This window comes from Notamacropus eugenii, chromosome 6 (genome assembly GCF_028372415.1).
Source record: "Notamacropus eugenii isolate mMacEug1 chromosome 6, mMacEug1.pri_v2, whole genome shotgun sequence".
Lineage (NCBI taxonomy): Eukaryota > Metazoa > Chordata > Mammalia > Diprotodontia > Macropodidae > Notamacropus > Notamacropus eugenii.
The window spans coordinates 378660714-378676660 of NC_092877.1; the positions used below are offsets into that span (position 1 = coordinate 378660714).

General features: G+C 43.5%; 1 protein-coding gene across 3 annotated transcripts in view; it reads left to right on the top strand.

The window, feature by feature from the left end:
• Nucleotides 1-15947, top strand: part of ATG4B (autophagy related 4B cysteine peptidase) — a 37237-nt gene that overhangs the window by 13771 nt on the left and 7519 nt on the right. For 2 of the 3 annotated variants that reach the window (XM_072618774.1, XM_072618776.1), the window contains 9 exons: nt 122-223; nt 507-578; nt 4062-4160; nt 5683-5784; nt 6467-6539; nt 9802-9881; nt 11706-11899; nt 13740-13818; nt 14408-14553. In XM_072618774.1, coding sequence (XP_072474875.1) covers nt 122-223; nt 507-578; nt 4062-4160; nt 5683-5784; nt 6467-6539; nt 9802-9881; nt 11706-11899; nt 13740-13818; nt 14408-14553 — 947 coding nt within the window. The remainder of the gene's footprint in view (nt 1-121; nt 224-506; nt 579-4061; nt 4161-5682; nt 5785-6466; nt 6540-9801; nt 9882-11705; nt 11900-13739; nt 13819-14407; nt 14554-15947) is intronic. The other variant, XM_072618777.1, reaches the window with a different exon arrangement.

Consider the following 15947-nt stretch of genomic DNA (forward strand, 5'->3'; position numbering starts at 1 on the left):
TTGTTGTACTGTGTGCTGTCATGTCATGGAATTATTATACGCTAAGTGTATTGTTTACTTCAGAACAAAGGTTTTTTTTTAAATATATGTATCATATAATTGTTGTCTTTTATTTCAACAGCAACTCTTACCTACGACACTCTCAGGTTTGCTGAATTTGAAGACTTCCCTGAGACCACAGAGCCTGTCTGGATATTGGGTAGGAAATATACCATCTTCACAGGTAATAAACTGTTCTAGAGTCTTGTCTGCCTGTGGTAATGTTGTATTTTGTAGAATAGTTTCCAGCTAATCAGTTTTGGAATATCATGTCATTTAAAAAGTAAAATTTTTCATAAGCTGGATATATTAATTATGGAAACTTTGTATATAACATAGTTGTAATTCAGTGAATGCATTCAAGATAATTTGAGTCCAGAATAAACCATGTTACTTATAAAGCTTTGTGAAGAACTTTGTTTTGAGATTATTTTGTTTTTTATTAAGAAATTGTAAAATTCTTTCAGAAAAGGAAGAGATCCTTTCAGATGTGACTTCTCGGCTTTGGTTCACATATAGGAAAAATTTTCCAGCCATTGGTAAGCAAATCAGTTCAGTATATGTACAATAATATTGTTCATGCAACCTCTATCTGAATGTGTGCTGTAGATCCCACCTCTGACACATGGTAGCCAGGTGAACCTTGCCAAGCCACTTCATATCTCAGGGCCCTGGTCACTTGCTAAGTGCTAATGACTATTGCTACCAGGAGTTTCCTCATTATAGGGTCCCTATTCCAAAGAAAAGATGCATATTCCTGGGTTAGCCTTACTATTTTATTTCTTTCCTTATTTACATTTCTTAAAATGTACAAAATAAATTTTTAAAATACCTGTAAAATGTAAAAACATGATAGTTTTAGAAGTATTAATCTTATGTTTTTCAGAACAAGCACTTGCGTGTGTCATCTTCAAAAAGCATAATTATTTTCTCCTTCTAATGTGCAAAGTACAACTCCCAAGTCCTGGGTGGGATGTTAAGTCAAACTGGTGGCCAGGCTAGGAATATGTTTCATGGCTCCTCCAAAACTGTGGCGTTTCCTATTTGAGAGATATAGCTTTTCTTGGATGTTAAATCATAGAACTTAAAGCTTCTTCTAGAATTGATCTCCAAATTTCAGAATCGGAAGGCGCCTGAAAAGTAATCTAGGCCAGCCCTCTCCATTTTAACAGATGAAGACCAGAGACACTGGTCATACCCAAGGCCACACGGTGGCCAGGTAGCTTTTTCATAGACTATTAATGGTCACATTAGATTCTTTCATTAAGTTCTTGATTCTGGTGAAGTTGAAAGACTTCTCTTTGTCACAGCCAAGAAAGTGGGTGGGAAAGCATTGGACCTGAGCAGGAACAGTTTGTACCTCACTGCTGCTCTGACTTGTAGGGAGAGGCATTTGGGCTGGTAGTCCAAACACAGTAGTAAACCTTTGGCCTTCTAGCCTTCTTTCCCCCCACCCCCAGTCCCTGGAATCCAGTGACACTGACCCCCTTGCTGTCCCCACATACTACACTGATTCTGGGCATTTTCATGGGCTGTCCTTCATGCCTGTTCATCCTTGTCTCCACCTCTCACTTTCCTTTCAAGTCTCAGCTAAAGTCCTGCCTCTTGCCAGAAGCTTTTCACCCTCCCTCTTAGTGCTAGGGACTTCCTTCTGTGGGTCAACTTCCCATTGGAATGGGAGCTCCCAGAGAGCAAGCATTGGCATTTGCCTTCCTGCATCTCCCCAGAGCTTAGCCCAGTGCCTGCATATGGTAGGCACTTTATGAATTAGCAAACTAATTGACTGATTGCTAGTCTAGTTGACTGAAAATATATAGAGATAAACTATGGGGAAACTTTAGACACATGTGCTTGTTACAATTCGTGACAGTCTTACATCATAGAGGAGAGTGGGAAAAGGACCTTCCAGGTCATATAGTCTAGCCCTTGATTTTGTGGCAAAGGAGAACTGAGGTGGGGTTGGGTGTCAGTGTGTGTGTGGGTGTGTGTTCATGCTGTGAAGAAGTTTTTCCTTCTATTGTGTGAACCCTGAAATTGCTTTTTGGTAACTTCTACCTATTACTTTGAGACCACACAAGACAAATTGAACTCTTCTACTTAGTAGCCCTTCAGATACTGGCAGCTGGCTATCACAGGCCCCTCCTGAGCCACTGCATCAGACTCTAAATGACATTTCTTTCACAGAGCTCTGTGTTGTTGACTCCAAGTGGCTCAACATCAAATCCATCCTCAAAGGATGACGATTTGCCAGTTTTGATTCTCTTATGTTACAGGCTTTGAATACAGCACCATCATGTTGGATAAAACCCTCTAAAGGGGACTGAAGGAGGATGCCACTTACTTCACATGCATTTCACTTCGCCTGTGTTTTGGAAATTAGCGTCTTTAATTTACAGTCCTATCTTTTAGGACAAGTACAGTTATGCTGGCAGAGAAATCCTAGACAGGACTCAAAGACAAAGTAAATTTCGTTGGTAGAAGGCCTTGAGAGTATTGATGAAGATTTTGGATTATTTATCTGTCACACCCCAATGGCTAAAATATTTATTCTTGCTGTTTTATTTTCCTTTTTTTGGTCTTACCGGAATGTGTTTAAATGCAAAAAGTACATTCTTGATAATGAGAGTGGCTTGTTCATGCTTAAAGATAGATAAGAATGGCACAAGGATGGCCTGAATAGGAGAGATAACGGTAAGACTGTTTCAGTAGAGGGCCAGCCAGGCTAGGAAGAGGTGAGTTGGTGGAAGGAGAAAATGCCTAACCACTTTAGCTCTCCCAAAGTAGTCCCCATAGGGCAGAGGTGCAGGAACCACTTAGGTTGGAATTGTAGGGGATGAGGAGTTTCTGTACCCAGATGGAAGGCTTTTGAATTCAGAAATGAGTGACCCTTGGGTGGAGAAGCAAACTGAATTCAGCTGGGGAATTTGGAATCTTTGACATGCAGAGCTGTTACCATGTTTGTCCTTTGTTCTTGAAGAGGACTGTGACATCATGACTTGGATTTGAGTGAGGTCACCAGCCTCACTTTCTTCACCCTTAACAAATGCTGAGACTCAGTTTAGTGAGGGATGGCTCTTAATTCCCAAGAAGTTACTTGCTGTTCTTAATCCCCATCCATCAGGTTATAAGTAGTTTCTGGCAGCCCTTGCCACTGGATGCAGAATCCAGTATTTTTGCTTAGATTGGCATTTGTGAACAATCTTCCCTAAGCAGATTTTTAGTTAGTTTTGAAGTTATACTTCTTCAACACCTGATACTCCTGGGACCAATTCTAGTAAATTCTCTGTAGTCAGTGAGCCCAGTTGCTTAGAACGTAGGACTTGTGAAGCACAAGTTATTAGTGTAGTCATTGGGAGCCACAGAACTTTTGCTTTCTTCCATCACCACAAACTTTGTCTTTATTCTGACCAGGCATTTTAAAAATCCATGCTGTTGGGCAGATAGGAGACAAGGAGGAGAAAGTAGCTCTTTGGACAGGTTCATAACTTGCCAAAAAGAAATTCAAACCACATGCCCTGTGGGTATTGTATAGAAAGGTGTGCATCTCTTAAATGTATTGATACATTTCATAAATATAATGCATTTTGGTCCTTGGAGCCTCCAATTCCTGTATGCCAAAAGTAGTCATCATCAAGTTAGCATCTATATATGTACGTGTGTGTGTGTGTGTGTGTGTGTGTGTATGTGTGTGTGTATGTCTGCAGCAGCAGTTCTCAAATTTTTTGGTCTCAGAACCCCTTTATGCTATTAAAAATTATCAAGGACCTTTCAGAGTGTTTTTGTTTATATGGGTTATGACTATCAGTATTGACCATATTTAAAAGTAAAGTTCTTTAGTGATGTTATTATAAAATGGCTTTAACCTTGCAGCCCTCCCGAGAGTGTCTGAGTCCCCATGGGCCCGCATACCATACTGGTACAATATCACACTGCAAGAAGCACCATTCCTTTGGACAGAATGCACTGCTTTCCATCCTGCTTCTTGGCTGAACCTTTAACACCGTTTCTCTCCCTGATTTCAGGAGGAGTAGGCCCAACCTCGGACACGGGCTGGGGCTGCATGTTGCGCTGTGGGCAGATGATCTTTGCCCAGGCCCTGGTCTGCAGGCACTTAGGCAGAGGTGAGCTGTGAAAGTAGAAGTGGGCATGTTGGGGAGGGCAGGGGAGGGCGAGCTTGTTTTTTGTTGTTGGGAAGGAGATACAGGTTTGTATACTAGAGGGGTGAAAAAGAACTCTTTACAAATATAACAAATCTAAACCTTGAGGCTATTTTTCTTAGTAAGAAGTATAGCCCATGGTTAAAGAAGGATTTAGCATCGCATAAAATTTATCACAAAGCTTTCAGGATTTAAAATTAAGTCAATGTTTTAAAATTAAATTGATAAAACATAAACTTGTTTGTAACAAATTCTGAAGCAGTGGAATTGTACACCTTTGGCTTCAGATTTGTTGTTATCTGATAGTGTAAGTTTTGAAATATTTTCATGTATATGTAACTTTTCTCCTGCCTGTTAGAATATAGTCTGAATTTATATTAAAATTAGCCTATCTTTGACAAGAAATCAAATGTATGTGTTTACTGAGTTTTTTTCTCCATGTGTTTTTCATTTTAATCAATACAAAACCCATTATCCATAAATTCATGTATCAGACATCAGCTGACACATATCATGAGTTATGTGTGTGTGGTATGTGTGCGTGTGCATGCGCGTGCGTGCACAAGGAAGTGAGAGTACTGGATCCTGAGCCTGAAGAGTCAGCCTTTAACTTCTGATAATGACGTAAGTGGCTCCATTTTGTGCTCAACGGAGAATTCCAACACCCTGCTGCAGGATGTTCCATTACCTTTTTCAGTTTCTTTCTCAGACACTTAGTTGCGTCACTTGCATGGTCTTCAGAGCAGTTCAGGTATTTGTTTTTTTGTGCTCTGGCCACTTAACAAATTTCAGAGAATGGATGTGTTTGCTCTTTGTAACCATGAATCAGATGCAAGTGAGTCACTCTTTATGATTAATGGAAGCCATCCAATTGTTAATCTTGCCTGATCTTCCACCTGCTTGTCCCTTTACTATCCAGCAGCTGATCATTTTTACAGACATAGATCTGGAAAGATGGAGAAGTGGAAAAGTGATGTAGCACTTGTTTTTGCTTAGCCCAGCTCTTCTCTCATGAGAAGTGCTTACTGTGTAGCAAGGTGGGCTTTTTTCCCTTAGGCCTCTCCCTCTCCATAGCCTGAATTTAAATTCTGGGCCCTGTTTGTCATCCCACACAAATGTTCTCACCGTCCACCTAGGGAACGTCCTCCCCTTTGGGCACCTGAAGACCCATAGTCTCCCATAGTCCTCGAGAGAGACTTGGGCATCCATTAAACTCAGGAATGAAGTAATCCCTGTTAGTGGTGTCCGTGTACTATAGCAGTGAAGGGCCTCTCCAGCTGACTCATGGCTGCTCCCTTTGTCCCACTTTCTTCACCGTTTTCTCTGCTTGTTGGTGTCTTTGAGGTAGGCGGACCAGCTTGAGGTAAGATGGTAATTGTTTGCCGTTGTTGTTTGTTATGTTGCCAAGGTTATTTATAATTGGTTGGCATCTCAAAATCCTAATGGAGATTTTCAGTAACCCTGGCTTTGTGTGTATTTCCAATAGACTGGAGATGGAAGCAAGGGCGAAGGCAGACGGACAGCTATGCCAACGTTCTCAATGCCTTCATTGACAAAAAGGACAGCTACTACTCCATCCACCAAATAGGTAGGATTGGTATTCCCTTGGGGAGAGTCCACAGGCTGGCTAATGGTGTAAGTAGAAGCATGTGGGCTTTGGAGTCAGAAGACAGATTCAGGTGCCAGCTCTGATTTGTATTAGCTTGGTGACCTTGTGCAAGGCACAGCATGGCTCTGTGTCTCAGTTTCCTCTTCTGTAAAATGAGAACACCTATGCTCCCATCTCATAAAGGAAGGGGCTTCTGTTCTCTTTCAGTGTCAACAGGACATTTAGCTAAGAAAAATGTACTTGCACTGGCAAGAACAGTGGCATGTTGCTGTTTAAAAGGAAGCCACTTGTATAAAGTGCTGCCTTTGGGGGTGAGGCTGATCTCATTACTTGGCTTTGCTCTGCCTGTATAGACACGATCCTCCCCCCCAACCCTGAGAGGTCAGCGCTGTTATTGTGGCCCCCATCTCCCCTCTGTAGCAGGGTTAAGAAATGGATAGACTGACAAAGTCCTGGGGAAATTGTGCTTTGCCTCCTCACTGGACAGCCCTTCTCTTTGAGTGGAAAAAAGAGCAGCTCTTTCATGTCCCTGTCCTTTGCCAAATAGTTTTTATGAATGTTTGTTGTGCATATTTCTAAAGCATCTCATTCTGAGTAAGACTCAACTTTATCATCTTAAGGGATGATGTAAATGTGACTAACTCCATTCTGCTTGGCACAGCTCAAATGGGAGTCGGAGAGGGCAAATCTATAGGCCAGTGGTATGGACCAAACACAGTCGCACAAGTGCTCAAGTACGTACTCTTATTTCTTTTGTTCATTTCTTGTAGGAAAAGCAGCAGCACATGTCAACATGGACAGCTTCTCTCAGACTTTCCTCTGGGCCAGCTGTTAGCACTGTTTCTTGTTTTATAAACATTATCGCCCTTAACATTTTTTGGAGGGGCCCTTTCCATGCTTTTCCAAGTGATCAGTCATTCCTAGAGTATTTTCCAAAGGAAAATGAAAACCAAATGACTGTCATTGTACAGTATTTTGTCTTTCAAATAGGCTGTCCCTCCTGTGATTTAGGGGCTGTAGGAAGGCCTTGGTTGTCTTCCTCTTTCTCTCCTCACCTCAGATCTCCCCATCTGCTGACTCATCCCTAAAATGTCACTATTAAAGCTGTATCCCAACAACGTAGAACAGTATTCTCAAAGCTGATTTGGACATGGAGCACTTGGGCTTGAATTATATTGAAATGATCCATAAGTTGGTGGCAGGAGGTATGAATAAAAAATGGCTGGGACTCTAGGTATCATTCTCAGACTGGTCCATATGTGTTCAGCGAACTTGATAAAATGATCTTTGTGTTTGTGGAATCTGGAACAAAATGACTTGAAAGGCAGAGAAGAACCCATTTAACAGTTTGTGCTCAGAGCATGGGTACTGGTGAGAGCCTGCTTGGTTTCTTTGGGAAGGGGGCCTTCTGTAGGAATTGGCCTGTGATGGTTTGTGGGGAATGAGAATGTAAGGAGCTGGGCTCTTTCTCTTTTTCTGGAATTGAATGACTGGTAAGAAGTAGAGGGAAAGAGAACATTGGACACACAGACTCTCATAAGGAAACACAAGAATTCTCAGGATTCTTGTGAAGTCAGGAAGCTCCCTGTACCCTTTTTATCACCTCCCCTCACTTTTATCACCTCCCGCTCCTCAGCCTGCCTCTTTGAAGTTGACTCAGGCATTCTCCACCAAATCCTACCTTCTTTTGGAGTCTTTCTGTGTACAGGTACTATCTTGGGCTTTTCATGCTGTTGGTCTCTCTTGTTTTTGCCCCGCTGAAATTTAAAAAAAAAAAAAAGTTAAAATTTTAGAAGGCTAAGTGTGATTAGTATTGAAATTTTCTCATGGATCCACAATTTATTTGGAATGTCTTGGAGCACCACTGGCTTTGATGCTGCTGAGATACAAGACTTCCCCAGGGGCTAGTAAGGTGTTTTAAAATCAGTTTTATTTCATTTTCAGGTCTTCATTCTCTCCTTCCCAACTTCTCATCTCCCTCTCTTATGTTGAGAAAGCAAGAAAAACAGAACTCATTAAAAACATTTATAGTCAGGCAGAACAAATGACTGCACTGGCCATGTCCCCGAAAAAGTCTCAGGCTGCCTCTGCATCCATCTGCCTCTGTCCACAGGTGGGCAGCAGATGGAATCATGAATTCTGGAATTGTGTCTGTTCATTATGTCAATCAGAGTTCCCAGATCTCTCAAGGTTATTTATTTGTTTTTATAATACTGTGTTGATGGCATAAATTGTTCTGGTTCCACTCACTTCACTTTGTACCAGTGGATACAGTCTTCCAGGGATTCTCTGAAACTGTCCTCGTCTTACCGTCCAGCCCACTAGTATCCGTCACATGCACGTACTGTAACTTGTTCATCATCCTCCAGTGATGGGCATGCCCTTAGTTGCTAGTTCTTCTCCATCTCAGAAAGAGCTGGGATAAACATTTTTATATGCTTCTGCCCTATTCTTCACTTTTTCCTGCTTCTTTTTGATCTCTTTGAATTCTGGACCTAGTAGCTGTATCACTGGCCCAAAGGGGATGTGCAGATTAGTAGCCTTTTGGGCAGAGTTCCAAAGTGCTTTCCAGATTGGCTCCGTCAACATTCAGTTCTACCAAGAGTGTAATAGTGTGCCATTTTCCTACAACCCCTCCAAACTGGTAACGTTTGGTGGTGCTGGCCAAAGCGGTGGAAGACTTCACAGATGAGCAGACAAGACCAAGCCCTGGACAGAATTGTGAAGGACAGGAAGTCTGGAGCCTTTCCCTTGAGCGGCATCATTTCCTTCAAATGTCCCAGTACTAACTACTTTCATGGTTCTGATACTGTTATTTAAGTAAGCCTAGATTGAAACCTTCCTTAATGTGTTACTCCTTTCCTGGTTGTTTTGTTTTTAAAGTCTCTTCTTGTGGGATGAAAGGCTTTGTCTCCCATTAAAGAAAGCTCCTTCTTTTGCAATGTTCCTGAAGTCCTACGGCAGACCAACCCTCAAGGTTAACTGTATCTTCTTACCAGTGCTTCAGTGCCTGATTAACCAGAGTCAGCAGAGCCTTGGGGCCTGTTTTGTTCCCCTAGACTGTGGCTGCTGAGGGCTTATTTCTTAGTACTTTCTAGATCTGTCCTATCTTCATTGCATTCTTGCTGCTGTGGATTTGCAGCCCCGAGCCTCCCTGCCATAGCACATATCCCTACTTTCTGTTTAACCCTCTGTCTTCCCTTTTCATTGGACCCCTTCCTTTAACCCTAAATCCTCCGCCCTTCTGGATGATAGGGCTCTCAGGATGTATTGTCCCCATCCCTGTTACTGGATGTCTGTCCCTCTCCTCTTAACTTCCTTGTAGGTGTTAGGGATGGGAGGAAGGAGAATCAGGAGGCAACTCCAGACATAGTGGGGTTGGATGGAGGATCATTGTCTCTTAAGAGTTTGTGAGGGCCAGTTTTTTACGTGTTAAAGAAGCCTAACGCTGATACTTAGAGGCCCTAATTACCAGGAGAAAAGAAACTTAAAATTTTTTTGGCCATAAAAAATACATTAATTGCATTTCTATATGTGAATACTGTTTATCATTTATGCTTAGTTACCATGTAGTAGTACAGTAATGATTTTGCATACCATTGAAATATGTTCAATTAATTTTAAAATAAAAGTGAGCTGTGAGCCTGATTTGGGTGCATAGCTGAGGGCCTTATCTCCTTCCTCAGTCGCCAACCCCATCTGTTCATTCTTCACAGTTTGCTCATGGCATGATCTTGAATAGAATTGGAGGCCCCTATCCCTCCTATAGTAGTAATCAGAATGGATGGTGGCTCCTGAGAGGAGGCCAGAGACCACTCCTGCTCTCCAGTGGGACTCCTGTCTTGGTGGTAGTTTTGTCCCATATTTGGGGGTAGCTGTGTCACTATCTGCTACACTTGCTCAACGCAGCTTTTCACCTTAAGAAACACATATGACTGGGTCCTTTCAGGAGCCTGCTGACCTGCTTATTGCTCTCCCACTCCTTTTTATTTTCAGGAAACTTGCTGTTTTTGATACATGGAGTTCACTGGCCGTCCACATAGCGATGGACAACACTGTGGTGATGGAGGAGATAAGTAAGTCACTGAAATGTCGAGAGATGCTGCAGAGGCAAATTAACTGTAACAAATTAACAGATTAATAATCCAGGTGACTGACAAACTATCCTTACGAACTTGGTACCGAACAGGTTGCAGAACACAGGGGAAACTACTCATGGAAGCACAGGGGAAGTAATTTGAGGAGGAAGGGAGAGCAGAGTCCTGGAGAAGCTTCAAGCCAGTGCAGGCTTGTGAGGGCAGCAGCTCGTATCCCACATTGTTGGTGTGAAGAAAGGGCCAGATCTCTTTTGGGGCACACACTGTAGAACTGTGGACATGTACCTGTGACCTGAGCTCTCACAAACAGAAGTGCCCAATGTGAAAGTAAAACGTAGTTTCTGCCAATATTTCTGGTCTCAGCAAAATAAAAGACAACCAATTGGAAACCCAGAGGGCTTAGGAGAGAGCATTGGGAGCTGGGTAGGAGGGGAGGGGCTGCACACGTACCTTTCTTTACAGGTTGAGGGAGAGAGTAAAAGAAAGACAGTTCAGAGTGGCCTGTACTTTGCTGTTTCTTTGATACAGCTGGATACAAATATAACCCACTTCTAGATTCTCAGATACTTGTTAGGTCACATTTCATCCAGGAAATGTTGGTGTGTCAGGTGCTCAGTACTCCTCTTACCCAAGCAGCTCTTCCTTCAAGAATATGATGGCCATGAACATCCAGCTGTCACTCGCTGTCAGGTTCATTGTCCTGAATGGTCCTCTAAGGGCAGATTTCATGAAAAAGACTGAAAATACAGAAGAATTGAAAGCTTAGTTGTTAAATCTTTAACAGGGCTTAAATGAGTGCTTTTAATAGTTGCCTGAATACTGGAATTTATGTATCAGTACTTGAGAATCCATAGTCTCACCAAATCACAGAATAGGAGCTGGAAAAGACTTTGAAGGCAATCTTGTGCAGTTGGACTTTAACAAGTCAACATCTAATCTTTGCTCAAATATTTCAAGTGAAGAGGAACCCAGTACTTCTAAAACCATCCCATTTCCCTTTGAAGTAGCTCTTAAATTATTGCTTGTTTCTTACGTCAGGCCAATTTTATGTGATTGTAAGGAAGATAAACTAGTGTGTTTAGGCCATGAGTAAGTAGCTTTCCACAATGGAATCTCATACTTTGGGCCACTGAATGTTAGCCTTTGCCTAAGGAAGATTATTTTGACAAATAAGAAATGGACGCTTGGAAATGGGAGAGCCTGGAGGCAGGTAGAGGAATTGAGAAGTCTTCCTCTCAGCCAGGACTATGGGAAGAAGGGAGAGCCACCAAGGATGTCCTGGATTCAGCAGGCCTTGGAGACTGATTGGTTGTAGGGAATCAAAGGAGAAGGAAGCTGAGGTGCCCTGAGGTGATGGCTCGAGACACAGAAAGCAGGAAGGTCAGAGGAGGGGGCCAGGTCAGGAGGGTGAGTGATGGTGTCTATTGGAAATATCTTGCATTTAAGGTCCCAGAGGGCTAGCCACTGGGGAAGGGGAGTGGGTCCAGCAGGTGGAGCTCAGGAAAAAATGAGCATTGAATCTGTGGACTTGGAAGTCATTGGTGTGCTGGGTGCTGGGGTTAGAGATACAGAAAAGGAGACTCTTCTCTCCTCTAAGGGAGTGAACAGAACCCATGGGGTGTATGTGCTCGCTGAGGGGAGCAGGAAGAGGACAATGAACCAGTGAAAGAGACTGCACTCAAAAGCAAATGGAAACTTTGGTGTTTCTTGTGTTTCAGATGTGTCCTGGAGTTATTGAGTATTTGTTTTAAGCTTACAAAAAAGCTGCTTGTACTCCTCATACGCTGTTTTTTACCTTTTTAGGGAGATTGTGCAAGGCCAATTCTCCATGCCCAGACGCTGCTGCGTTCCCTTCAAACTCGGAGCTGCTCTCTAATGGCTACCCACCTGGAGCTGAGGTCACTGACAGGCTGGCACAGTGGAAGCCCCTGGTGTTGCTGATCCCTCTGCGCCTTGGGCTCACGGATATCAATGAAGCTTACACCGAAACTCTAAAGGTAGGGTTTGGGGAGCAGGAGTCAGTGTTCTGTCCTGAAGCAAGGCTGTTCACTTTGTCTTTTCTTGAGGTGTTGCATCAGATTTTTGGTTGCATGCTTTCCTTCTGCCTCCAAACTAGAATTTGAAATAGAAGTTATTTGGACTTAGGGAGCTTGTCCAGGCTAGATGCCCACACCACTGAGTTGGACAGTAGTTTTTGTACTATCATGGGATCTACGTGGAGAATCTGTAAGCTGACGGGGTTAGGTTTGGACACAGGACCTCATCTGGCTCAGCTTACTGAGCTGATGACTTAATAGTATGGTTAAACATCAGATAGAAATGTTAGAGGTGAAAGAGTCCTGAGAACTCATCTCTTCCCCCACTCCCTCATTTTACAGGCAAAGAAATAGCAGGGAAGTGACACCGAGTCACACTTTGAATCATTAACAGGTCATGCAACCTTTGTGTCCTAGGGATACCAGAGTGGCCTAAAAACTCAAAACAAAGTCAAGTGCCAGTCATGTCATCATTTCTCTGATGGCGTGGTCTTCTTTGGCAACGAAGGATGAGCACACACACAAAATCATTTATAAATGACATTTAGAAAGTCTTGTAGTACTTGGGGTTGTGATACTTGATAAAGAAGTTGGAGCATTGAACATGTTAAGATGGTAAGATGCTAAGCACTCCCTAGCCTAGTGCGGTGCTATATTTCCTGGGAAATATGGTGCCAGGCCTGTTAGGGGCTGGATTGGGGGTAGAACCTGAATAACCCAGCAGAAGGGCCCAATCAAAATTCTGACTATAGATTCACAGACCTTTTCTGCCTCTGTTGACTCAAAGCTTAGACTCAGTGATTGAGTTTGAAATGTTAAAGACTTCTCTTTTGGGAATTGTAAATTCTTACTTTTAGAATCTTCTCTCTCTCCTCTGTCGATTGACACCAAATGTCACCCAAACATGAAGCTCATCTTGACTTGGGTAGTCTCGGAAGGATTTCGCTCTTCCTGTTCCCCCTACCCTGTTCAAAACTAATGGCATCTTGGGTCTGATCTCAGTAGGAGCCTCCTGATAAGTCATAGAGACTGAAAGGGACCCCCTAATTGAGCCCCCTAACTTTACAGATCAGGAGCCAGAAGCCCAACGAGGGTGCTCGACTTGCCCCTCGTCTCTGTGGTGTCATTTCTTCCAGTTCCAAGCTATCTTACACATCAGTGCCAGATGGGGGTTCCTCAGATGCTACTTGTATCTTGTTGCTCCCGTACTTCAGCACATCCTTTTCCAGAGCCTGTCCGAAACCTGTGCTTCTCACCCTGGCATTTAAGGCCTTCTCTCGTTGGGCTCATCTCTGAGCTCCCCTGTGGAATCTTCAGGCTTGAGTCAGGCCAGGCTCTTGCTCTCTGTATACCGTGATGATTTTGCCTCTAGGCCCTTTGTCCTGCTGTTTCCTTTCCCACAATGTCTTTCCCTCCATTTCTGAATCCTGTGTTTTCTCTAGGGCCTCCCTTCTCTACGAAGCCTTCCCTGGCTTACCTTCCTGAATCCCTGTCTCACTGATAGGCTATCCCTTATCCTCTAGCCCTGGACCATAATCTCCTTGTGATGGTCTCCAGGTGTTGTGTGTGTGTGTGTGTGTGTGTGTGTGCATGTGTGTGCATGTGTGCGTGAATGTGTGCGCAGCGCGTGTGTGTGCTCGTGTGTGTGCACATGTTTGTGTGCCCTCCCTGGCAGCACCATCCCCATTCCTCCAAAGAGTGTCATCTCGATTTTTTCAGTGTTGTGTTTTCCTCCCTGACCCTCATCAGCGTGTCATGTCTCAGTGGCTCTCTCTCTTTCTCGCCCCTGTCTCTCCTGCAGCACTGTTTTATGATGCCCCAGTCCCTGGGAGTAATTGGAGGGAAGCCCAACAGTGCTCACTACTTCATTGGATATGTAGGTGAGTTGCCCACAGCGCTGATTACTGGGGTATCCAAATTGCCTCGAAATTTAAAAAAGGAGAAAAAGAGAATTGCTCAGTGTGTCCCAGTGCCTTTCAGTTCACGCCATGGAGCAATGCTGCAGTCTCCCTCCTCCTCCCTGCACATCCACACCACACTCCTCTCTGTTTTGTTTCCTTTAGAACATTTCCCTTCCACATTGCTGGCTTCCCTTCAGATGCCATAGTGTGGGTGGGCCCAGTTTTAGGTAGACAGTTTGGACATGCTTTCTTTTCTAAGGGCTTATTCCTCACTTGCTCTCCAGTTAAATCCCAAGAAGGGGCCCTTCTGTGTTTCTCTTTGCTTATTTTGGGCCTTATTACCCTGTTTTTCTACCCAAAAGCTGCTTGCCCACCTATCAAACAGTCTGTAGTTTAAATGACGCTTACTTTCTTACCCCATTCAGTGTTTACTTCCTTTATTCTTTCATCTTTTTCCCTTGAGTTGATTTTAATGTAGCAAGGAGGGCAAGACCTCTGCCTGCTGGCTTCCCTCCTTGGCCAGGATTTTGGCTCACACTCTCTCATTTTCCCCTTTCTGCTTGCCCAGGGGAGGAGCTGATTTACTTGGACCCACATACAACCCAGCCTGCCGTGGAGCTGGCGGAAGGTGGCGTTTTCCCCGATGAGTCCTTCCACTGCCAGCACCCTCCATGCCGCATGAACATAGGGGAACTTGACCCCTCCATCGCCGTGGTGCGTATCCAGGACCCTCTTCTGTGTTCTCTTGAGCGTTTTCTCTCCAGTCCAGCCTGGTGCTATGTTGGGGCTCTATATGTCAGACTCCGTACTACCCATCCTCATCCCCTTTTGAGCTAAAGAAAAGCAGTTAAGCAGAAAGTTGCCATACTGAAATCTTGCCTGGTGCTGGCCCTGCTGTGAAGTGGAAGGATGTCTGCTTGGACCTTCTCTTTTATTCTCGTTGCTCAGGAAGTGGCCTTCCTTTGGGAATCTCATTCCCATTTTTGGAGGCCTCATCTGCATCATTTCATGTCACGGAATTCCTCCTCCTCCTCATTTCTTCCTACACAATATTCAGTTGCCCTGCCATCAGTGGGCATCCATTTTTCCCCTGAGTGCTGTGCGGAATGATTCCTAGTTTCTCCTTGGCCTTTCTCTTTCTCTTTGACTCCCTGGGGTAGGTGCCTGGTAGAGGCGTGTGCCTCGCCTCTTTTCAGTGTATCTGTGGGCCGGAAGCTAGTTCTTCCCCTCTTGTGTAAATTCTTATTTCTGGGACCATTTTCTTTATCTAGATGGTCCTCAAAATCACTTTGGTCCAGGGCACAGTTTTTTGTCAAGACATCTTAAAAGTAAAAGGAAACCCTTGGATTTGAAATGAGCCTGCCTAGCTTAGAATGAACGTCTTCCCATTTTGTCTTTCCATTCCCTGAAACCTGATTCTGATGCCTTATAGTGTGGAGGTGACCCTGGGTTCATAAGAGCTTTGCTTTTTGGAGCCAGAAAGCCCTGGCCAGCCTTATTCAGCCCAGGGGCATCTGCACATCTTTTGTTGGGAGACCAGTGCCAGCAATGACTACTTTCCAACCTCAGCACCTCTCAGAGGCCTTCTTGTAAATATGGAAGACTCCTCATCTGTGTTGGCAGAGAAAATCACAGATCGCAAGTGTTCTTCTCTACTTTCTTTGGAAATTCTTGTAACTTAAATTGTGCAGGAATATCAGGGAGGGCTTTTTTCTCACATCATATTAATTTCTGAACCCAAGTGTCTTCCTTACTCCTGGACCCAACAAATTTTTTCTCTTATAACAAAGATTTAAATTTTAAAAAATAAATAAATAAAAACTTACCACCAGACATACTGCCCTCTCCTGGCAGCATGTGCAACATCCTGTACCTGTCATCCTCACCTTTTCCATTGCAGGAGGAAGTGGCATTTTCTGATCTCTTTTCTGAGGTCATTTTAATTACAATGTCCAGCTTTGTTTTATTTATCTGTCTTTATACATTGTTGAAATCACATAAAATCTATTTTTCTTAGGCTTTCTTGTTACTACTATTTTCTCATAGAGATTATCAGAAAAACACTTGGTCTTGGTAGCTCCCTCCTATTTAATTCATTCTCCAGAAAG